Source organism: Propithecus coquereli, unplaced genomic scaffold (assembly GCF_000956105.1).
Source record: "Propithecus coquereli isolate 6110/MARCELLA unplaced genomic scaffold, Pcoq_1.0 Scaffold587, whole genome shotgun sequence".
NCBI classification, from domain to species: Eukaryota; Metazoa; Chordata; class Mammalia; order Primates; family Indriidae; genus Propithecus; species Propithecus coquereli.
In genome coordinates, this window is record NW_012151807.1 from 159,900 (window position 1) to 183,435 (window position 23,536).

General features: G+C 55.1%; 1 protein-coding gene across 1 annotated transcript; it reads left to right on the forward strand.

The window, feature by feature from the left end:
• The first annotated feature begins 5,793 nt into the window (after nucleotides 1-5,793).
• LEMD2 (LEM domain containing 2) lies at nucleotides 5,794-22,586 on the forward strand. The gene is made up of 10 exons (XM_012658455.1): nucleotides 5,794-5,952; nucleotides 5,989-6,565; nucleotides 8,270-8,310; nucleotides 10,575-10,650; nucleotides 13,835-13,911; nucleotides 14,742-14,821; nucleotides 16,473-16,618; nucleotides 17,630-17,731; nucleotides 17,810-17,912; nucleotides 21,109-22,586. The coding sequence occupies exons 1-10, from the start codon at nucleotides 5,794-5,796 to the stop codon at nucleotides 21,257-21,259; spliced, it is 1,512 nt and encodes a 503-aa protein (XP_012513909.1). The 3' UTR covers nucleotides 21,260-22,586.
• The last annotated feature ends 950 nt before the right edge of the window (nucleotides 22,587-23,536 follow it).

Consider the following 23,536-nt stretch of genomic DNA (forward strand, 5'->3'; position numbering starts at 1 on the left):
GTTTACTGGTTTTCTGTTGACTGATGGGCCGCAGGTCTAACGGGCCAGAGGGCTTTAAGGCCTCTCTCTGCACGCGACCCCTTGCTGAGCAACTTCCAACCAGCCCTTTAACCTCAGTGAGGCTTTGCGGAAGCAGGTGGCAATATCTGCCTGGAAACCTGGGGACTGAGGCACCAGCAAGGAGCAGGTCACTACTATTATTAACACCTGGTAACTACATGCTCCAGCATCCACAGCAAAATCACACAGCCAGCCCACTTATTTCTGCCTTCTAAACAAAACTGGATGGGGGATTTCATTCTAATTTAATTTTACATTAATGAATGTTCATTTATTTATAAACTGGGGCCGTACGGAAACCACAGCTCCCTCCATCCGTAGGTCACCAGCAATTAGACACAGTGTCCGATCTGTATTTCCACCACCCCAATTGCTGCCAGGCCTTAGCCACGGACAGCAGTTGCCAGAATAACACTAACCCTTAAAAAGGACCCTCATTTGGGGTGCTCTGAATTCTCCTGAGGAACACCCAGACCTTCCGTGGGCCTGAGACTCTGCCACACTGCACCTTCGCGCACGTTTCCAGCGCACACGCTGATCGACCCAAGAGAGGCTGCGGGTTCCCAGGAAACGCTGCCGAGACGTCCGGTAACAAACAGAGAGAGGGCTGCCGCAGCGGGGCACGCGGGAGGAAAGGGAGGGAACGACACAGAGACCTGTAACGCGTGCTGCTCCTGTGAGCTGGAGCAAGACTCCTCCTTGCCCTTCCGCGCTCCCCCATGCCAGTTCACCCATTATCTGTAACACATTCCAAGAAGCAGAAAAACAAGATGCTCAGTCTCTTTCCCGTGGAAGGCACAGGCTCAGTGTCCTTCCCTCACCCTCCGCCGGAATCTGCCCCTGTAGCGAGACCACCTTCCCCCAGCACCAGCAGGGGGTGCCCACCTCTGGGGCTGGAGAGTTTCCCCGAGATCCTGGGCGTTGGAGAGCAGTGTTGAAATAGCTGCTAGGAGGGAAATGGGGCTCCTAGGAGACTTCGCTCCAGGTGGTCTGCATTTTTTAAAATGGGAATCGGTTCAGCAAGCACAGCACTGGGGAAGGGTGCGGGTGCTGTCTTTTCTGCAGGAAAGCCTCATTCAAAGCTCAGCACCACAGCCCAATGTCCCTGACCCTCACCCCTCTGATGTGCCTCTGGATAATGAGCCGAAACAGAGGCCCAGCTACCGCCTACATCTGTATGCGCAGTGCCCCGGCGCTTGTTTAGATGTGTCGGCTCCTTTCTTCTCGTTTTCCTCCTCCTGCCACTGTTCGATTTCTCACAATCTGCTCAAATAATTCTTTTTCACCAACGAGCTCCTCCAGTTTCCAGGACAGCAGACTCGATTGCTTATGGGACATGCACAGCCCTGGAAGAAATTAAAATTGGGGGGAGGTTGGGGAGGATTCTGTGAGCTGAGCCAAGATAAAATGACCATGTTTTCACAAAACAGAGGAAAAGAGAGACACCCTCCTGGTAAAAGCTATAGAATGAGGAGGACCAGAAACCAGCCAGGATCAGAGACAGGGAGGGTGCCCAGAGTAACGGCAGGGCAAGGATGCCTTTCCTCCGCACATCTCACTGAGGGTCATCCAGCAAAATCTGCAAGAATCTCTGCAGATACCTGGCAAGCACCGAGAGGTACAGATCACCCTGTCTTTATTCGGAATGCTCTTTATGCTTACCAGGACCACAGGTAATTACAGGGCAACTTGAACCTCGTTTCACAAGATGGAGATGATGAGGTATTTTCTCCGTAAACACACTGGTGTGATTTTGGAATTACTGAGCTATGTGGATTTGCCATGAAATTGAATAGTTAAAAGCAAAGAGTAATTGCCTGATACCTGCACGCTGTAATTTAGTATAATCTAATCATGAACAAAGACCAAAAGAAAATGTTCTGAAGGCATTACACTTCCCTTCATACACAATTTGTTACTGACATTGGGTAATTTATTCCATGTCTCTAAAGAACTCTTACCCACCGATATCAAAGTGTGAGAGTTGTCAAAAGAGTGAGAGTTTTGTTTAATTTTTAATAGATTATGAAAAGCAGGTGGCATAACTGCTTATTAAACCCACTGTGGCATTTCTCTGTGACTCTACTGACCCCCCTACATTGACATACCCTGGAACCTAGAGAGTGATGAGGAAGGTGACCTCCTCTTCCACAAGGGCCTGAGATGAGGCAACAGGAAACCGGGTGCTCCTGGGATCATTCCAGTCAAAGTCTGGGCCCAAAATGGCACCCCGTTTTCAACCACACTCTCCCAGTGCCCCGGCCCCACTGTGATGCCACCCACGACGTGGCTTGAAGGAAGCCCCGAGGAGCCCAGAGGCCGTGACGAGGTGGGTCAAGGACAAGTCCATGGTCCCTGAGCATCTCTGAGGACCTGACAGATGTCCTGTTCCAGGGCTTTTTGCAGCAGGAGGAGAATGGAACCCACTAAAAGATTTATGGCCGTTATTATTACCAGGCTCGGCGGAGACAGAGAGAGGTCAGCGGGGCGGAAGGGAGCGTGGCAGCCCTCCGGGAATCCGGCGCCTGCTCCGAGCAGCCCTTCACCTCCGCTAACAGTGTGGATGTGGTTACTAAGTAGGCTGAGACACTGGAGCTTGCTTTTCCTCTCTTGCCTTTAATAAATCAGGAAGAGCGACCACAGCCTGAGCTGCTCACCTTTAAAAAACCCGCAAGGAAGCGATGAGGGAGGAGGGCGTGCAGGGCAGCCGTTGACGTTGCAATATGGCCCTTTTCTTTCAAACAGGCCTTCCTGGCTTGGACAGGCCCAGCAGGAGCGCCACGCTGACCACACAGAAAGGCAGACTGAGGGGCCTGGGGCCTGGTGGGCAGCTCGAAGCAGCGCTGAGGCTGAGGCCCCGCCCTTCCGAGGGGCAGGGAGTGTGCGGAGGAAAGTAAAAAGCAACAAACCAATTTTACTAAACTGGGCAAAAAGGCCTTGCGGGCAGAGAATGTTGACGGAGGACGAGTAGGGGATATAAATCCAGGCAAGGGGCGCGACTGGAGCAGGGAGTTCAGGAGGAAAACAGAAAGGCCGAGACCTGGGAGGAATGACTGACAGTTGACTGACGCGTGAGCTTTCTTCTCGGAGGTGGTGGGGAAGGGGGCATCGACCAGCAAACACGCTGTGAGTGGCTCAGGGCCTGGGTGCCTGCTGGTGCACACACTAAAGGCCTGTCAGACCCAGCAGGACAAGGCCATTGGCAGCCAGAAGCCACCATGGAGGCAGAGGGATGACCGTGGGTGGCAAACAGCCACAGCTGCAAATATGATGGGTTCTATGCTAGGGAGGAAAGAGGGCTCAGGGGAAGGGGCTGGGCCATTTGGCCCCGAATGTGTGTAGTAGCAGCGGCAGCACTAACCAGCCTCCCCAAACACGAGGGAGGCTGACACAGCCCACACCACATACCACTCTGGGGGTGGCCCCAGTTCAGTCCATATTTTTAAATCGCCCTGAGATCCATTGTGATCAAATAGACCATAGCTCAGTGAAATGCTGTGATGTTAACTTTGTTTAAGCATTAGTTTCAAGCCCTCTTAGAATACACGGGGCCAGTATTGACGCCGAAAGGCTCATTCTTTATATATCGAACTGCACAGCTGCAAGGAGTTGCACAAATGTTACCAACTCATTTGTCATGCAAACAGTGCTTCAGAAAGAAATAAAATACTATTATGTGGTATATGTGTTAGGCAATCACTATATCAAATTCATGGCATTCCGTGCAAACACAGGCAGAGAAAAGGAAAACAACACTTGGTGAGAGAAATCGCACCACATGGGAGCAGCTAAGTCGGGGAGATGGAGAGGCCAACACCGGAAGCCTGACCAAGCTGAGGCTGTAATTTTCCCAGCAACTGTGGCCAGTGTTGAATACCCTTGAGGTAGAGCAAGTGGCAGGCATGCCAAACCCCAACAGGGAAGCACTGCTCAGGGTGCCGGGGAGAGGAGGGACAGGTGGGGGGTGGTGATGTGCCTGTTGGGTAAAGCTACAGGGAGACCCCAGGAGGGAGGTGGGGGGACAGAATTGTGGGGGAGGTAGAAACTACAAGGCTGGCAATAAATGTTGGGAAGGGACGTGCAAGGAATACAAAGAGGGGAGGCAGGTGGAAGGAAGACTATGAACTATGGCTCTGTTTCCATTTGCCGCAACTTCCCTTGCTTACCTTATGGGTTTCCTGCTCAGAGCCTTTGTGCAGGCAAATCACCTGCCCTGTGGGGGGGCTCTACACAGCAACGACGGAGATGCGGGTTAGTACAAACACTGTGTGCACGTGCCTGGCACTGCCCTAAGCACCAGACTTACACAAACTACCTCTTCTAATCTTCACAGCAACCGTGCCGAGGTTTACTGGCAAACAGGCTAGAAACGTTAATTGGATATGCTCACACATCTAACAGTTGTGGTATTGGGATTTGAAATCAAACTGTCCAGCTCCAAAGCCCACCTCCTAAACTATAAGGGATGGCAAGACTGTGGGTCTCCGGAGTCTTCCTCTACCCATCTCTCCTTATGAAAATTCCACTGTGCAGGAGTCACACCGCCTCCTCCGAGAAGCCTCAACTGCACACTTTTGGCTCATCTGCCTCCACAGTGGATGCAGCCTGGGGGCCAGTTTCTGTCCCAGGGCAGGGCCCACACCCCCGTGGTACCCAGTGTCCGCAGAGTGAACCAGCCCAAAGTCAGGGACAGGGGCTGGGAGCACGCCTGGGGCCTACTCCACGACCCCAATAAAACCTGATCACACATCAGTTCCCAAGCGGAGAGAGAGGAGGACGGTAGCGTCTCCCCACTTGTGGCAGTGGCTTGTCTTCCATCATTAAGTATTTCATCCCTTAAATCAACGCGACTTTATTAAATGCTTACTGTGCACCAGGGACTACGCTAGAAGATTATGAAATAAACACCACTTGGTCTAAGAAAGGGAAAGGGAAGGGTGGAGAGGAAACCACCCTTTACGAATCAACAAAGGGGTGCAAGGCAAGAACTGTGGTAAGGGCCTAAAACTCTGCAAAGGCACCGGCCTAGCTAAAAATATTGATAATTATCAGCCACCGTCCCCGTTTGCTTCTCTATAATTGCTGCATCACCTTCTAGAAACCTAAAGGTAGTTTCTGAGATACCTTCCAGGCCCCCATTCTGGTGGATTGGCTGACCCACCCCGACTAGCAGCACATCCCAAGAAATTGACTCAACTGGAATTGTGACCCCAACCCGCAACTGACTCAATGCAAGATGATTTCTACACCTCTGTAATTTTGCCCGGAACCTAACCAATTAACAAACCCAATAGCCTAATCCTTTGCCCACCAAACTATCTTTAAAAATCCTGTCTCCCAAATTCTGGGGGAGGCAGATTTTAGAAATTCCTCCTGTCTCCCTGCTTAGCGCCCGCAGAATTAAACCCTTTCCCCATTGCAACTCTGACTGCCTCAGTGTATTGGCTCTTCTGTGCCGCGGGCAATACAACCCGGTTGGGCAGCAATAGAGCAAGAGGGGCAAATTAAAAATAAAAAAGTAATATCGACCTCCACACCGTGGCAGCCCTGAAAGCCGAATCCGACCTCCTCAACATGGCTGACCCGTCGGCGAGGCGCGGACCTTCCCAACATGGCGGCCTCGACCGACCTTCCCATCATGGCGCGGGGCCCCGCCCGCTCAGCCGCGGCAGCCGGAGGGAGCAGTTCCGGGTGCGGTGCGCGCCGGGGGCGGGCGGGGGCGGTGTCCTGGCCATGGCCGGCCTGTCGGACCTGGAGCTGCGGCGGGAGCTGCAGGCCCTGGGCTTCCAGCCAGGACCCATCACCGACACCACTCGGGATGTCTACCGCAACAAGCTGCGCCGCCTGCGGGGCGAGGCCCGGCTGCGCGACGAGGAGCGGCTGCGGGAGGAGGCCCGGGCTCGGGGCGAGGAGCGGCCGCGGGAGGAGGCCCGGGCGCGGGGCGAGGAGCGGCTGCGGGAGGAGGCCCGGCTACGCGACGAGGCGCCGCTGCGCGCCCGGCCCGCGGCGGCCTCTCTGCGGGCGGAGCCCTGGCTCTCCCAGCCGTCCTCCGGCTCGGCCTGCACGACCTCAGGGGCCTACGGCGACCTCGGGGCCTCCTCGGCTTCCTGGGTAGGGAGCCGCGGCCTCGCCTATTCCGCCCTCCCTGCGCCGCTCAGGCGCCGCGCCTCGGTCCGGGGCAGCTCTGAGGAGGACGAGGACGCCCGGACGCTCGACCGGGCCGTGCAGGGACAGGGCCTCGCCGCCCGCCGCTGGTGGGCCGCCTCCCCGGCCCCAGCGCGGCCGCCCTCCGCCCTCCTCGGCCCCGACCCGCGACCAGGCCTGCGGGCGACGCGAGCCGGCCCTGCTGGCGCGGCGCGGGCCCGGCCCCAGGTGGGGCGGCGGCTGGAGCGCTGCCTGTCTAGGCTTCTGCTGTGGGCCAGCCTGGGGCTGCTGCTCGTTTTCCTGGGCATCCTCTGGGTGAAGATGGGCAAGCCCTCGGCGCCACAGGAGGCAGAGGACAACAGTACGTCCTGGGCCGGCACAGGGGAGGGCCCTGGGGGCGCGTGTGTCCGCCGGGACAACCACTGGTTCTTCTCAGCGCCAGGCCTCACACTCCTGGCCTTGTCAGCTGCTTCTGCCTTCCCACCTCCAGACCTTCGGTTTCCTTCTTCCAGCTGTGGGAAGAGAGGACCAGGACCCTTGCATCTGTAATAAGTTTTGCCTTCACTTTGTCCTTTTCTCCTTTTCTGTCCTAGCCCTCCCTTCTAATGTCTCCCTTTCACCCACAAGCAGGGAGCAGTCTTTGCGTTCTCTTTTCCCCCACCCTCTGGTTTTCTCTCTGGTGAGAAAGCCACACCTCCCTCCCACAAACAGGTCCACGCATTCCTTTTTAGTTCTTCCCTTTTGATCTTTTTCTCGCTCACACATTAGGGCCCATTTGAAGGCACCCCAGATTTCACTGGCCCACAGATGGGATCTAGCTGGGGTCCCAGCTCTGCAACACCAAAAAGCCACTCTCCACTTCCTTGGACCACAGGGCCCTCATTTGCAAAAGGAGATTGTACTAGCCCTACCTGCTAGTATAGACAGGTGTTTAAGAACATTTTGAAGAATTTAAACTGATACCATCGGGAGACATTTATCATTGCTTGCAGCATCCACATGGAGTGTAAGAGAGGGTCTGTGATTCAAGGACGCTCCTAGCCATCCTTCTGACCACACTTAGTTACCTAATTAAACATGCCAATGAGAGGTCTGCAGGATACAATATGTCTCCTGAATAGCTGAGGATCTGTGTGTTTTCTAAAAGGGAAGTTTGCCTCTCCATTAACTCTGGGCTCTAATCGAACAGAAAATAACATAGACATCATTTCATTATAAATTTAGGCATAAAGTGACACTGTAGATCACCAGCTTTTGACATTCTTTGCAAAGCATGAATGTGATTAATACTGTTCCCAGACCTGAGCCAAGGCCGCACCTTTTATGCCTACCAGGAACAACCAAAATAGAGGAAAAAGCTAAATTATGTCTTAGCTATTGTGGCAGATGGATAGTTGGGTATGTACAAGTCTGTGAGCATGAGGATTACAGTCTTGTGCAGACACCCCAACAGTTTTCCACTATGAGAGCAGTCTGTCAACTGTGTGGCTAGTTTGTTGACCTAGTAGAGAAAGTAAGCAGACCTGGGAGTGTCATGGTACTGTAGGTACTATAACTACATTGGTGATGTCAAACAGTATCATATTTGAACTCACTGCTGAGATGCTTTAAGACACAGCTCTGGGATATATACGGGGAGTTACATGGAGTCCCCTTCCCATGATGATGTTATTCCTGTTTAACATATTGCTTTTACAGTTTACAAAACTGTTGTATATGTTGTCTTGTTTGAGCCTAACTCCCTGAGTTAAGAAGGGATGGCCTATTTAATCCCATTTTACAGATGAGGAAACAGAGGTTCAGAGTGGTTGAGTTGCCCAAGAACCTTTGACTAATTATTTATAGCTGGAATAAGGCCCCAGCTATATTAATTCCTAATCCAGGTTTTAGAAACCCTTACATTTTACTATCTGCATTTTAAAACTGCCTATTTAGATGACATGTTTCTAGTCCCTACCCTTGGGTCGGTAATGTTTTATTCCCCCTGAATTTTGAGAGTGGTCTCTGTATTCTTTTCCTCAACCCACACTTTTAATTTCCTCTGTGTTTCTTTTCTTGATCTCAGTGAAATTATTGCCAGTGGACTGTGAGGAAAAAACAGACGAGGTGAGTTTGAGTTTCTCTGGCTTTTATTATTCCTCCTGAGGATATTAGCCTCCATCAGGAGGTAAACTTCCCCAGAAAGAACAGGATCATTTTTCAGGGAGTGCTTCCTGTAATGTACCAGAATCGTGTTGTGTTCTGTGATGTTTGTGTCAGACTCAATTGTGGCAGTGAAGGAGTGCTTGAAATGTAGAAAACTGAGCTCCCCAGATCCAACCCCTGGGCTTGTTGCGGAAACTCTCCCATCAGTTGTAGCATCGGGGACTTTGATCTTCTGCCTGAGTCAATCTAGGGGATGCGGTGGGTTGTTGCTGAAGGACCTCTCAAGCTCCCTTGCATCGGAAGGGCTGATGGTGTTAAAGCATCAGGAGGCCAGGTTCTCAATTCCACATTCTCCTCTTCGGTGGTACGTCTGTGGCTCTGAAAATAGTGCTCTGATTTGAAACATCATAGGAGTTTATTTGAAACACATCTTAAGTAGAATTAGCTCTTTTAGTCTATGTTTATATTTGTTTTGTGAAGCTCTGACATTCCCTACAGATAACATTGGGGGAAGGCAAGCAGTCCCATCCATTCGTGAATCATGAAAGCGGCATTGGTAGGAGCCAGGGTGCTGGCACTCGTGACAGTCTGGAGAAGATACGAGGCAGTAAATTCTCAGGTCATAAATCCCACCAGAAATCTTGTGCTGCCAGAAGGCATGACTTAGTAGTCTAATTATTGAGTATGCAATGCCAGGCCTCCTGAGCCCTTAGTTAACACCTCTGGTAGCCCAGGGACCAGAGAGAAATGATGCATGGTCATCTGGACACCCCTGCGTTGACTCTTACCCAGGCTCATGAAGGGGCGTCCTGGTGCAGATAACCGGATTCTGGTATATCATGGTTGGGTGTGTTTTATTACATCCATTTATTGCATTCATCCACCAAATATCTTTGGTTCCCAATTGTTTTGTAAAAACAGATCCATAATACGGCTAATCTGCCTTCCATCATAAAAACTGCGGTTGATGACTAGAGGAAGTAGTCCAGAAACAAGCAGCCAGCGGGGAAACTAGAATTTTAAAGACTGAAAACAAAAATAGGAAAAAAATAACTTTCTGTAAGACTTCTCTGTGCTGTTAGTTTGTCTTTTAATTCGAAAAGGGTTCCCTGGTTTCTGTTCCTTGGTCCTTGACATCTTTGAACGTATCAGACTCACAGGTGAATGATGCATTTGCTCCGTGGCCCTCCTCAGAGCTGGACACACTCACGCCCCACTTGAGTGAGCCCAGACGCACCCTCAGGTCCTCGCTAAAGATGTGCTCAGTGAGCAGACAGCATCCGGCACCTGCTAGACAGGCTTCAAGCACAGATGTTTGATATTCGTAACCATTCAAGCTAGCATCAGAGCACCGAGAAGCAGGGCCTGGGCCGTCTCAACACAGGAGGCTGAGATTTCACGGTGCCCTCGGCCTTTACGGAGCCACGGGTTGGGATGTGCTTCTTGGCTCTGGCGAGGCTCCTGCAGAAAGTCTCATTTTTTATGTAGCTCCAGGCTCACGGAGAACCCAGACGGGCATTCGAGTTTCAGATACGTGTTCTTTCCCTTTTCAGCCGTTGAAGACTGTGACACTTTGTGTTTTTCTTTCTGCCTTTGTGCTGCTGAAAACGGGGGGCCAGGCTGGGAGTGGGTGTATCGTCTTAATCAGACTGTCTCCTTATCTGGTACCTTCTGTCCTCCTGTTTCCTTTAGGTGGCATTAGCCTATGCTGAGTGGTTTGTGTGTGAGCTCACACTGAATCCTCACCACAGTCCTTATTCAGATGAGGGCCCCGAGGTTGTCCCTAAAGGGGGAGACAAGACAGCAGCCACTGACATGCTGTCCTGTCCCCTCCAAGCTCTGTAAGCTCCGACAGCGGTTGTTCTTCCCTCTAAGGAAGCTCGGCTATTGCCTGCAACCTCCAACCACACCACCTCTGCTCCACGGCCCTCCTACTGGCCTTTATTCCAGGGGGGCTGCGGGGCACAGGCGGGGAGCCCCTGGGACGCAGCCCCGTAGTACCTGTGTCTGTTCAGCTCTGCCTCCACCTCTACCGTGTCCTCTCAGGCAGCTAGCCTGGTGTTTATCATCTTGCGACCTAGGCCAGTACTTCGCAGAATTTCTTTCTGTTTCTTAGAAGTATAAGGTGTTCCTTGCTGCGTAGCACCTGACAGTGTGGCCAGAGAGGTAGAAGTGGGCAGACCTCCCTTCTCACCTCGCTGACTGGCTGTCCTGTGCCTTTTCAGTTCTGTCAGGCCAAGCAGAAGGCGGCCTTGCTGGAGCTGCTGCACGAACTGTACAACTTCCTGGCCATCCAAGCTGGTGAGTAGGCGGCAGAAGTCCTGAGACTCCTCCTGGGCAAGGTGTGGGCTGCTGCCCCGACCAGTCAGGCTGATTAGTTAGGCCAGGTGGCCGGCAGGCAGCTAAGACGCTCCCTGGTTGTCTCCCTGAAGACATATTCAAAAGCCGAACCTGGCCTTCTCACCTCCCCACTCAGACATCTTTGATAGGCCTTGTGTTTGGGCAAAACACATTTGGTGCTTGTTCCTGTTTAAGGGTTCCAGGGTCCTGGCATGTGCACGGGCATTTCAGCAGATGTTCTCTCTTCTCGGGGATGCCCACTACCTATTGCTTTGGGGTCTGTGTTAGCCCTGGAAGGGGCCAGGCCCCAGGTCTTGTCAGAGTCTGTGTCCCCTGCCCTGGAGAGCCTCCCTGACCCAGACAGTCGACGGGTTGGGGAGAGGCAGGCCGCAGGTGGTCTGTGTGGTGGGCCTGGTCCTGATCTCCCCATCTGGCTGCAGGATATCGGACAAGTCCCTGATCCTCTCAAGGCCTCTTTCTCCCCATGGGACCGAGGGATCTTGGGTCTGTCTTCCGTATACAAAACGAAAGTCAGCGCTGTCTTCTGGAGGAGGGCACGCTCAGCACCCCTCAGCATGCCCTCTGGAAACTAATGCAGAAGGGTCCTCCACTATGTCATGTGGTGAACTCGTTTTTTAAGGCCAGAGAGGTCACCTGCATTATTGTGCCCTCCCCACCCCTGGCATCTAGCAGGCTCTCAAAATCACTTGCTGCTGACATAGGTAAATGTCTAGGCCTTGTGCCTCGTGGCAGATACACTTGGCACAAGAACCAGACAGAGTGGTTCAGTCTTAACAAACGTTCGAGGGGTGCCCCTCACCTGTGCCGTCAGAGGGCAGGTCTTAAGCTCGTGAAACCTTGTCTGAGGTTTCGCTGGGAAGTGACGGTTGAGTGGACTCGTACGGGGCCCTCAGTCCTCAGGCTCAGTCTCGTGGGCATCAGCTCTCCCACCTCCTCCCTCTCGAAGGTGGAGATTGGAGACGATCAGGGAGGCATCCGCAAGCACTCGGAGGAGAAGCAGAAGTTGGGGCACTGCTTGCAGTGTCACAGTCATCATGGGAATTCCTCTGTGTTCTCGGGTGCTGGGGACGTAAATACTGGCCTAAGAGGGTGTTCCACGCCTTTGCATCTCAGTTGAGGTCCTAGGACCAACAGCATCAGCATCACCTGGGAGCTTATTAGAAACGTAGACTCTCAGGTCCCATCCCAAACCCATTGAATCAGAGTCTGTATTTTAACAGGATCCCCCAGGGATTTGTGTGTACCCTAAATTTGAGAAGCTTTGCTCTAAACTAGGTCCTAGTAGATATTTCTCCGCCATCCCACCCTCCAAATGTGGTCCTGGCACATGTTGTCCTCTGGCAAGCCTGGTAGGGGCATCCCTAGAGAGATACAGGGCTCACTGAGACAGGAGTGTGGCCTTTCAGAAAGGCCACACTCCCTTCACCCCATCACCCGTCACCCCCAGCCTCCTGTTCTGGACCAGCTCTGGGCTGGGCACTGTGCTGGCCCTCGTAGGATGTGCGATGACACTGTTTGGGGTCCAGTAGAAGAGACCACCTCCCTCCCTGACCACTGGGTGATATAAGATGCGCTTAGACAAGAACAGAGAGGCGAGAAGTTCTGGGAGGCCGAATGCCTTTTAGCTGGAGCAGCAGGAGGCAGCATCTGTGCCAGGCCAGGAAGCCTGGGTAGGATTGGTTATGTGTGGGGTGAGAAGGGGAAAGCCGAAAAGGTAGGAAATTACAGGTCAGGGATGGGAAGCACCAGCTTCATGGGGGATGAGAAACAGAGGGAATGAAGTTTGGAGATGCCGATCGGGCCTTGCCGTGGACAGCTGCGGCGTTGAGCTTGATCCAGTGGCAGCGAGCGTCAGGGAGGCTTTGCGCAGGGGAGTGACGTGCTGAGAGCCAGGTGCCAGGAAGGCAAATGTGGCAGTAGCGTGAGCGGCGCAGTGTCATTTAAGCAGAATCATTTTAAAACTTTATTGACAAAACAAGTGGATTGGAAAGGGAACAGGAAGAAACCAATCAGGAGGCCATTGCGGTGGTCCAGGCCGGCCTGGCTAGGGCAGGGATAGTCTAGGCGGGGGCAGGAGGATGCTAGAAGCCACCTGGGTCTTGGGGGACCCAGAGGGTCCAGATCAACTTTGAAGGAGGAGGATTTGGCTTTTTGGAGGTAGAAGGACAGGCTTCAGTTCATTCTCCAGATTGTTTAATATCTCCTTCATCGACTTGCTCCCCCAGCGCGCACACACGCACACACGCAGAGAATAGCCGTGCCAGGTTGAGGGCAGTCAGGCCATGCGTGAGCGTGAACGATGTTGTGTGTGCCCAGCCCTATGCTATCCCTGATCTCAGGAGTCTGGTGGACCCACAGCAAGCAGCACGTGGCAGGTAAACCACGGCACGTGATGGAGAGTCGAGGGCTGCAGCAGGCCACCAAGTCTGGAGTGATCTGGCCAAGTGAAAGGCCCCCGTGGGCTGGGGGCTTCCCAGCGGACGTGCCCCTTGGTCTGGGCCTGCGGGGCCGGCAGGACGAAGGGGGAGGCTCCCAGCTCCATCCTATGGGCACCGTCCTCCCAGGTTGCTCAGAGGGGGCTGTCCCGTGGCATGCCATGCCCAGGCCCCCTTCACAGCATACGGACACCCTCCTCCTCCGCAGGGCGGTTTTGGACATCTCTCCCCAGAACCCCTCAAAACAACGGGCCCGGCGCTCCAGGCCACCTGCCTGTGTTGTGAGTCACAGTCTCCGCGGTGCCCGCAGACTCCCTGCCTCCCTTTTTTCCCAGGCCATGTTTATTTATAGCGCCATTCCGGTATCTTCCGAAGCTATCTGTCTGATCCTTTTAGGCATCAATTGCCAAGAGACCTCGGTATTGGGCAGCTTTTTAGTCATTTAATGCAAATCGCCACACTGCTTTGCAGGTCAGGTTTTAATGATCTGGAATCGATCCAAGCTAAGTGGCTTTTGATCTTGCCGCGGAGTGAAGATGCCCCACAGAAGCCGGGGAGCCGCTGGGCCACATCTCCTTATTAGAGCTGATGGCTTGATTCTTGCTGCAGTTTTCGTCCATTTCAGAGTGATTTTTTTTTTTTTTTTTTACCTCTTCTTTGTGTTTGAACGTGTGTTCTTTTTCTTCTAGGTAATTTTGAGTGTGGAAATCCAGAGAAGCTCAAAAGCAAATGCATTCCTGTTACGGAAGCCCAGGAATACATAGCAGTAAGTAGGCCCGGTGCTTATCCATTCCCGGGAGGGCCTGGTGCTTCTGTATTGATCTTTCAAGCCCTACGGGGTTTTTTTTCCTCTTCGTTTTGTGTTTGCTTTGTGGCTTTTTTTTTTCCTCTTTTTCAAACTTAGTGGAGTGTTGGGCTACCTTAAGTTAAGGCAGCCATGGTGGCGCTGTGCCGAGCCGGGCCTGCCATGTGGCGTAGGTGGGGCTCACGCTTTAGCCAGTGGCCGGCGCTGCAGGCCGCCCTCCGCACGTGGGCCCCGTGCTTGCTCCTTCCTTGGTTCACGCTCCTCGGCAGCTTTCAGGATTCACGTTTAACGTGCCCTTGTGATTGCCGTGCAGACTGCTCGGGCCCGTTCGATATTGTGCGGTGGAATTATGGAACCTTGGAGCTGGCAAGCCCCTTATGGGTCGTCTAGTTCAATTTGCATTTCACAGATGAGGACACTGAGGCCTAGAGAGAGTCAAGGACTTGCCCGAGGCCACACAGCCGGGACTGGCAGCTGGGCCCATCCCAACCCCAACGCGCTTTTTCATTTTGCCCCAAGATTAGCCACCAGCCCTCAGGCCTAAAGCTTCAGTCCTTGAGGAAATTATATTCCTTTGGCCGCCTCAGACCTGCATCACCTCCTCCGGTTACAGCCTCTTCCTTGGCTTTCATCAGATTCCCTCCCTGCCAGTTCGCCGTGCATTTAGCAGAACGGACCTTTGGGGCTGTGGAGGACACGGGAGAGGGCTTCCTTAATCCAGCCACAGAATAATGTTGTTCCAGCTGCTCCGCCCAGACGCAGAACTAATCTTCTCCCGCGCCCTCCCACAGAATGTGACCAGCAGCTCCTCTGCCAAGTTTGAAGCTGCTCTGACCTGGATACTGAGCAGTAACAAGGACGTGGGCATCTGGTGAGTGTGGGCAGGGCGGCAGCAGAGGCAGCACAGCATGGCACTCGCAGCCATTGTCCTGGCGGGGCAGCTGACTCCTGTGCTCTGACAGAGGTGTCTCCCGGCTGGTCGTGTGGGCTAGGTTTGAAGCAGGGCAGCAGGAGGAAGCATTTGGAATGCAGCGTAAAGGGGCAGTTTTGAGATGAGCCACAAAACCAGATGTCAGCCTGTTCGCCTGGTATTCCAGCTAAATCTTGTCTCAAGTAACTCAGCCTGTGCCTTTGCAATTCACTGACCTCGCATGCTTTGCTGGGGAAGGCATTCTTCTGTATTTCCTCTCCTCCAGTGCCGGTTTTCATTTGTAGAGGAAGTGATTCTATATGTTAGTTTTACTCAGTTTGGAAATGGTGCGAGGAAATACCGGATTTTATTCTGACCAGGCAGTTTCCGCCTCATTTTATCACTGGTGAGCACTGTAGCAGCAATAGCTGGCCCTTTCACAAGGCTGAAAAGCCCCGTCTACTGCTCAGCCCAGGGGGTGGGGCATACGAGCCGACAGCCTGACAGCCCCGGAGACCTGTCCCCTGCCGAAGAGCAGGCGTCACACAGCCCCTCCCCACTTCTCGGTGTTTGTCAGGCTCTCCGTTCAGGTCACAGCACTTGATATTAAAACACACTCCAGGGTTTTGTTCTCTTCCTCTCTAATCCACCCAAATTACTAATTCCGTCAGCAGTGCATCCAGCAGAAGCCCCTCGGGCAGCTCAACCTAAAGCTTGATAACTGGATGCGTGGCACGATTAAAATTCGTTGGCTTAAAAAAAAAGCTTCCCTGAGTGGCTGAGTGATTTTCCTGTGTTAGAAAAGGCGGGGAGAATACGGGTTTGATCCTCAGCAGCGCTCACCGAAGCTGCTAACACAGAGGAGTGATGGCACTCACCTTTTCCTGGGGGGGCAGGCTGCCTGGGGGTGGCTGAGCCACTCGGATGGCCAGTGCTAAAGTGGGTCGGGAAAAATCAGGCCACTTCGGATGCCAGCCATTCCAGCACGCAGCTTCCAGAGCACGATACCGTTGCCCTGGGTCGCCCAGCTGGACGAAGGCTGAGGCATTAGCCTCCCCACAGGTCCTGACACCGCCTTGCTGGGGGGACCAGGGTGGAGGCGCTGTGGCAGGGGTCTGGCCTCGAGAGCCTGGTTGTTTTCCTTCCCTGTGAACCTCACGGATGCCCCATGATCTTTACGCTTAAACAGCTTATGTGCCTCCTCGTCACGGAGGAAAAGCGCAGCCTCCCGGATTCTGCCTTTCATTTCTTGCCTCGCAATTGCAAAGCTAGCAATTCGGTAAACATTTCCATTTCTCTATGCTGGGAGGTGGGAAACCAATTTACAGTTTAATCTTCTGCACGCTGAGAGAGGCTGTCAAAGACCTGACAGAGGGGGACGTCACTTTATCGGTAGGGGTTCAAGCCTGCTGCCGTCTTTAGAGCTTTATTCTTTCTAAGTAGCCAACATGGGAAATTTCTGGAAAGAGTGCCACCAGGATACCAAGCCTATTCCATAAGCAAGTAGAGGTCTTGAGGCCTCTCCTTCCTTCGCCTCCTCCTGTTTGAAGTGGGCCTCATACCGCAGCTCCTCAGGGCCTTTCGACATGTTAGAGCCCTATGTCCTTCACAGGTTGAAAGGGGAAGACCAGTCTGAATTGGTGACGACTGTGGACAAGGTGGTCTGCCTGGAATCTGCCCGTCCCCGTATGGGTGTTGGCTGCCGCCTGAGCCGCGCCCTGCTCACTGCTGTCACCAACGTGCTCATCTTCTTCTGGTGTAAGTCCTCGGTTGCCTTCCCTCCCCTTCCATGCAGTCAGGCGCACTCCTAGGCATGAGTGATGAGCTATAGAAATTCCAGGCCCGGAGGGTTCATTTCTGTCTGGTGAACCTGAGGTCTGCCTAATAAAACAGAGGAGATGAACAAGTCAGCCTCTGCCCTGGGTTGTCTTTACCTTTGGAGATTGGTGGCAGGAGCAGGAGGATAACTAGAAAATGTCCTTGAATCAGAGCAGGGGACTGTCAGCTTCCCTGAGAGGGACCTGGCCTGGGCAAGAGCCAGACATCGCTCCTTCGGGCAGCTCTGTGGGGATCCCAGTATGCAGACTGGCTCCAGGCGGGAGGCACGGAGGGGCTTGGTCTAATTTTACTCCTGAAAAAATGTAAACATCTCCTGGAGAGTGACAGATACCTGATGAAAGCAAGAAGGACCTAGGGTGCTGGGCTGAAAAGGAGAGCACAGGTCTTACCTCCGACATCAGGGGCTGCCTTTGAGCAGAGACCTTGGGGTGCCTCTGAAGGCGAAAGGCCAAGTCACAGAAACCGCCGGCTCTCCAGAGATAGTCCGAGCTATGAATCACAGACCGTCTCGATGCGCACAGCTCCCTCCCCCACGCCGTCAGGCGTAGAAATCATTATCGGCAGCAGCATCTCAGAATACAAAGGGCCCCGCATGTATATGTGTATGAAACACTGTGTTCTGGTTCACAAGGGAGGAGATGAAAGCCCTGGAATGAGGCTGGGAGGAGCCAAGATCTGGACGGCCGGGGTTGCCTCCGTGGTGACAGCCGGTGGGAGGAGGATGATCACTTCATAGCCCGTGCTCCCTTTGTGTCCCTGCGTCCTTTGTTTGCTGCGTGCCAGCCCTGTGTCTGACACACAGTAGGCACTCGGAGCACGCTGGCAGATGCCCCGCAGCCCCCAGCAGTGTCTTGCCCGTAGTGAGAGCCCCTGCGAGTCCGAGCGGCCAAAGGAGATGTGAGGGGCTGACGGTGTTTTCTTCCCTCACAGGCTTGGCTTTTCTGTGGGGGCTCCTGATTCTCCTGAGATACCGGTGGCGGAAGTTAGAAGAGGAGGAGCAAGCCATGTATGAGATGGTGAAGAAGATCATAGGTGCGTGGCCCCTGGCAAAAGGGCTGCCTGACACCTGCCAGAGGGTCCTTGCCCTAAACAGTGTGCCCTCTCCTGCAGACGTGGTCCAGGACCATTACGTGGACTGGGAGCAGGACATGGAGCGCTACCCGTACGTGGGCATCCTGCACGTGCGCGACACCCTCATCCCTCCACAGAGCCGGTGAGTCCGCCCCGGCTGGGGCTGCTGGGCGTGGGGCGAGACGAGGTCTGACCCCACCAACCTCGAGCTCCACGGAAGGAAGCCCAGAGCCTCCTGACGGTTGTCATGGAGGGCGGCTCAGCCGCCAAGGTCACAAATCAGGGCACTGTTCACGCCTCCTGTCGCTCCTCAGCGTGCTCAGCTCTTACGGCAGAATGAGCCAGGCCAGACGTGTGAAAGCGCGGCCCTCTCCTCTGCACGGACAGTGCTATTAGTGGTGATGCCAACCGGGACGCTTTAGGCTGCCAGTTATGGAATCCTCCTCCCTCAATAGCTTGAGCAGCGAAGGCTCTGTTGTGTTTCCATACGTGGAAGTCCAAAGTAGGGTGGCCTCCAGGCACACAACTGTCAGATCTCTGGCTCCATTTCTCTCTGATTTTCATGGTCACTAGATAGTGGCCAACAGCTGGAGCAATGTCTGCCTTGTCCCAGCCAGCAGGGGAGAAGTGGGCTTCCTGTCGCTCTCTTACAAGCAAGAGAAAACATGCCCGGCAGCCTCCAGTGACACGCTCCTGGAGGCTCTGTTGGCCATAGTTGGTTACTTGCCTATTTGTGGATCAATGACCGACAAGGAGGAAGAGATTTTCAAAGTTTTTCAACTATGACTCACAGTCAGAAACATATACTACCTACAATATAGTAGTCCAGTTCCTGCACATACACGCACACACTCAAGCCCATGCATGTAACTGAAAGTAAAGTTTCACAGCAGCGAATAAGGTCAGCTTCCAGGGCACAGGGCTTCGTGGGAAGCGGTGGCTGGGCGTTGTCACGCACAACTGCGAGGACACCTTGCACACTGTGATTTCTGGAGTTATGGTCCTGATAAAACCAGGTGGGGTGGGCAGGGAGCAGAGCCCCAGGAGGCAGCCAGCAGGGCCCATCACAGTGTTGGCTCAATTGTCCCTGCATAGCAGACTTAGCTGCGGTCTCTGGCCAGATGGTGTCATCTGCAGATAATGCTAAGAGCTCATACTTGCTGAGTGCTTGCTGGGAGCTGGCACTGCTCTGAGCTCTCCATAGGTACAAACTTACTCACTTGGTCCTCACCACAGCCATCATTCTACAGATGAGGAAACTGAGGCACAGAGAGGTTAAGGAATGTGCTCAGAGTCCCATGGCTAGTGGCATTTCTGTGCTCCTGCCACCAGGCTGTACTGTCGACATCACCCCCTTCTGCGCAACCCAAGAGGAATCAGAAGAGTAGATCATTTAAGAGTCTATTTTAAACACAAAGGTGCTTGGTAACTTTCGTGCCCACCCCACCCGCTGGAAAGGTGGTAGGCAGGAAGCTCAGAGCAGACTGACAGCAGTGTAGGGCGCGTGCTGGTCCCCGGCAGGAGGCAGGAGCCGCACGGCCCTCCAGCCCAGGGAGGCCACTTGATGCACTCAAGACTCCCGCCTGATTCCTGCCCCGACAGGAGGCATCTTAGGACCTGAGCAACCCACTCAACCTCTCTGAGCCACAGTTGCCTCATCCTAAACGCAGGAAGCCACAGCCTTGCAGAGGGCCATGTTGAGGGGAGGGTATCATTCATTCATTCATTCATTCACTCAGCAAATGTTCATTGAGCACCTGCTCCATGCCAGGCACTGTCCTGGATCACAAGGAGACAGCAGGGAGTGGAAGAAGCACTAATCCCTGCCCGGCTAGACCATTTGTTCTAGGGAAGGTGACAGATGACAAGATGCGTAAGGAAAATGCATGATATCAGGTAGTGAGTGACAAGTGCTAACGGAAGGGGGAATGGGTGTCAGGGAGGTGGCCTCGAAGCTCACTAAGTCAGTACCTGGCATGTGAGTGCCCACGCAAGGGTGCTGCTATTACTTGAACTTAAACAATGTCTGCAACACCAGTTCAGAACAAGAATGTGAGATGGAATCGAAGCTTGCTCGCAGCCAGGGTAACTCACCCCGTGCTCTAGTGTAGACTCCAGAGCTGCCGCGCTCGGGTGGCCACCCTGCAGGGTCTGAGCCTGTCGAGAATCGCAGTCTCTGGACTCACCTCGCAAGGCACCCAGTCAGTCCAGGCCACGCTCTCGACACGTAAGGAGACATCGCTGGATCATCGGGGCTGGCCAGCAGTGGGGGGCCTGCTTGTGGAAGGCTGAGGGAGCTGCGAGGAGCGTGTGTGGTGAGGTCAGGGGAGCTGCCTGGAGCAGCTGGCCTCCCGTCAGTGGGAAGCGGGGCTGGGGCGAGGCACCGCCCACCCAGTGCTCACTGCCTCAGGGCACCAGCCCGAGGTGTGGGCGTCCTTGTCCTCGGAGCTCAGTCTCCAGGGATTGCGGCCCAAGTGGGGCTGCTGAATCAGCCGTGGGCTTTGGTTGGTGGCAGGGCCTGACCCAGGGGAAGAAAGCCCCTACACCCCCACCCTGCCCCCTGACTCACCGGCCACCTCTGTTTGTCCTCCCTGGTGCCTCTTCTGCCACACGTACGCACTCGTGTTCGCTCGCTCCCCACACGTGGCGCCATGGGCTCTGCGGTGCTGAGAAAAGGCTGAGTCTGTGTGACCAGGCTCGTCAAAGGGAAAGGGTCAAAGCAGCCCTCCCAGCAGCCTTGGAACCTTCCTGTCCAGTCTGAAAGGGGGGGAGAAGGGTGAGCAGGGGGCTGTCTGAGGGGTGCAGGGCCCCAGGGGCCCAGTGGAGCAGAGACTCTGGCCACTGGAAGGCCCTCTCCGGTGGCTCCGGTTCCCTAAAGCGGCTCCCCCTTCTTGGCCTCTTGGTCCGGTGCCTAGCCCACCCCCATGCCCTGTGGCGTCGTGGAGCTGGGCCTCGCCCGGTGGCCTCTGCTCGATGAGCACCCACGGAGCATTGAGACACAGTCGCACTGGCAGTGGGGCCCGCCCAGCACGGCCCTTCACACTGGAGACCTGGGGGTGCTCTTGACGCCCCGCCCCGTGCAGCTCCCCTTGATCGATTGCTTTTGGGCGGAGCAGGTTAAGGAATCGCTGCGCCGTGGCCCAGGACGTTGCTCTGCTCTGCAGTTGTCATTGAGCCCCTGCAGCTTTTCCTCCCCGAGATTAATTCCGTGCTGGAGCTTGGACGGGCATCCATCTCCTTTGTAGAAGGGCGTCCGCCGGCCAGCTTGCCTCTCGGCAGTGCCAGGCAGAGCTGGCGAGGGTGCCACTCGCCTGCTGAGCCCACCCCCCTCACTGCAGGAGGCGCATGAAGCGGGTCTGGGACCGCGCCGTGGAGTTCCTGGCCTCCAACGAGTCCCGGATCCAGACGGAGTCCCACCGCGTGGCCGGAGAAGACATGCTGGTGTGGAGATGGACTAAGCCCTCCTCCTTCTCCGACTCCGAGCGATAAGCCTGGACAGACACCCGTTTCCAGTCAGCCTGTCCCGGAGGTCCCCTCTGGGGGCACAAGAGGGTCGCTGAGACCTGCCGGTGCTGAATTCACACTTGCCTTGACTTTTTATCCTCCTCACAACCCAGTTCCAAAGGTTTCTCTCTGTAAGACTCTAGAGGAGCTCAGCTAGTTAGGAAACGTGGGCTTCCTTTGAGGGTGGAGGGGAGAAGCCAGGGGTGAGGGCCCATCCTTTGCCCCGTTACGCTGGCAGAAAAGGGGAGAAGGGTTTTTTTTTCGTGAATAGAAAAGACAAAAGAGCAGCAGCTGTCAGACCCAGCAGAGCTGCGTGAGGGTGGGTGCACCGGGGCTTGCCCGCTGGGCCATCGCTGGGCCTGGGCCGTGGGGGATGGGAGCTGCTTGGTCCATGTGCCTTCAGGGGGTGTTACCTGGGAGCTCAAGGGTGAGCCTGGCCTCTGGCTGGATGCGCCTCTTTATCCTGAAGGGGGAAGATGCTAGAAATTAGAACAAGTGACTGTAGGGGAGCTGTCTAGAAGCACTAGGCCCTGATGGAGGGGCCCTCAGGTCAGGGGAGTGAGCTGTTGGCATGGCTTCCTGGAAGGAGGAACCTGGAGGCAGGGCGGAGCTGAGAGCAGGGAGAAGGGTCGGGCTGGCTGCCCTGCAGCCGCCACCTCCAGGGCCGGGGGGTGGCCCCCTGCAGTGGTGCTTCTCACGGAAGTGGCGACTTTGCGCAAGGCCTGCAGCCCGGGCATTGCATCAGGCCACAACGCGCATTCCAGGACCTTGGGGGTCCCGCGTGAGCTGGGGCCTCGCGCTTCCTGTGTGGGAAGATCACCTTGTTTTACTGTGACCACAGCCTCCCCACCCGGGGCTGTTTAACCAGAACTTCGCACAGCGACTGTCTGTGCCACCCGCTGCTGTGGCTCCCGGTGGGCGAGGCGCGGCAGCCACACGCTGCCCCCTGCTGGCCACACGGTGCCGCTGCAGACCGCCAGCCCTCCCGCCGGCTCCGCTCGGGCTCTGCTCAACCTGCCTGGCAGGAGGAAGGCTCCAGAAACACCGCGGCAGGGGGCCTTGTTAGTTAAGTGAGAAGCCGCTCTGGCGAGCCTCGTCCTCGTATGTCCTCATCTGCAGCAGGCGGGAGAGGAGGAACAAACACGGGAGATGCCGCGCTGCCTCCGGAAGACATTAGCCACCCCTCTCTGGTCTTACTGGTGTTTTTGTCTCCTTAATAAAGCTCCGGTCTCCCTCACTTGAGCAATACTCTCATTTCCTCTGAGGCCGGCGCCGCCCGCGGTGAGGCCGCGAGGCTGCGTTCTCGCAGTCGGGCTCCGGCCGGAACAGGAAGAAACTCTGCAGCAGGCTCCAGTATCAGGGCTGAAACTGCTGGATAAATAAACTATTTATTAAAAATGGATGGTTTCTCGTCCGTGGTTCTTTCCCTTCCCCCAGAGCAACATCTAAGGAACGTCAGCTCGTGGAGCTCTTAAGCCCTGGCTCGGGGAGAGGGCTGAGCGGGACGCGGGCTCTGTGGCGCCTCCGCGCCTCGGTTTCCACATTTGTGACCCGGCGCGATGACCCTAGCCTGCAGGTGGCTGTGAGGATTGCAGCTCCAGGGAGGGTATCTGCCCGGCCCCAAGGGGCAGCTGGAAGTGGGAGCCAGTGGGGCCTTTTTCCCTCAGCTTCGTTTCTGGCTCCCACCAAGGCCACAGACTGTCCCCTGGAGTGCTCAGTGCCAGCTCCCAGAGGCGGAGGAAGAAAGCAGAGTGAAGGTTGGTGGGACTTCCCAGCAGGACGGGCAGGGTTTGCCGAGTGTGCTTCAGGACCCCGCTGCTGCCCACCAGCGCCGCCCCTGCCTGCGGGCACGCGGCGAGCCTGTGGGGAAAGCTGCAGGCCTCTAGGTTGGCGCCAGCACCCAGCCTGGGCCCTCCTTTCTCGGGGGCCCAAAGATCAGTGAGCGCCGCTGTGCCCCGTGGGGTTTGCCTTGCCCATTTGGGGCCTCCTTTCCCGTCCACAGCGAGCACCAGCCCGTTACTCTTCCGTCAGCTGTCGTCAGACAGCTGGGTCCACAGTCCAACAAAGGACCCAGAAACCACTGTGGGCGGGGGGCGGAAAACGAGCCCGTCTTTCCCCTTCTGTTCACGGCCCAACGTCCCTCGCCGCGCTTCGTCCGGAGCTGAGAAGGGAGCCGACGCGGCTCTATTTCTGTGAAGCTGTTTGGAGAGCAGCAGAGAGATCAAAATAAACCAACTAACAAAAGGCCCCCGCCAGCCCAGC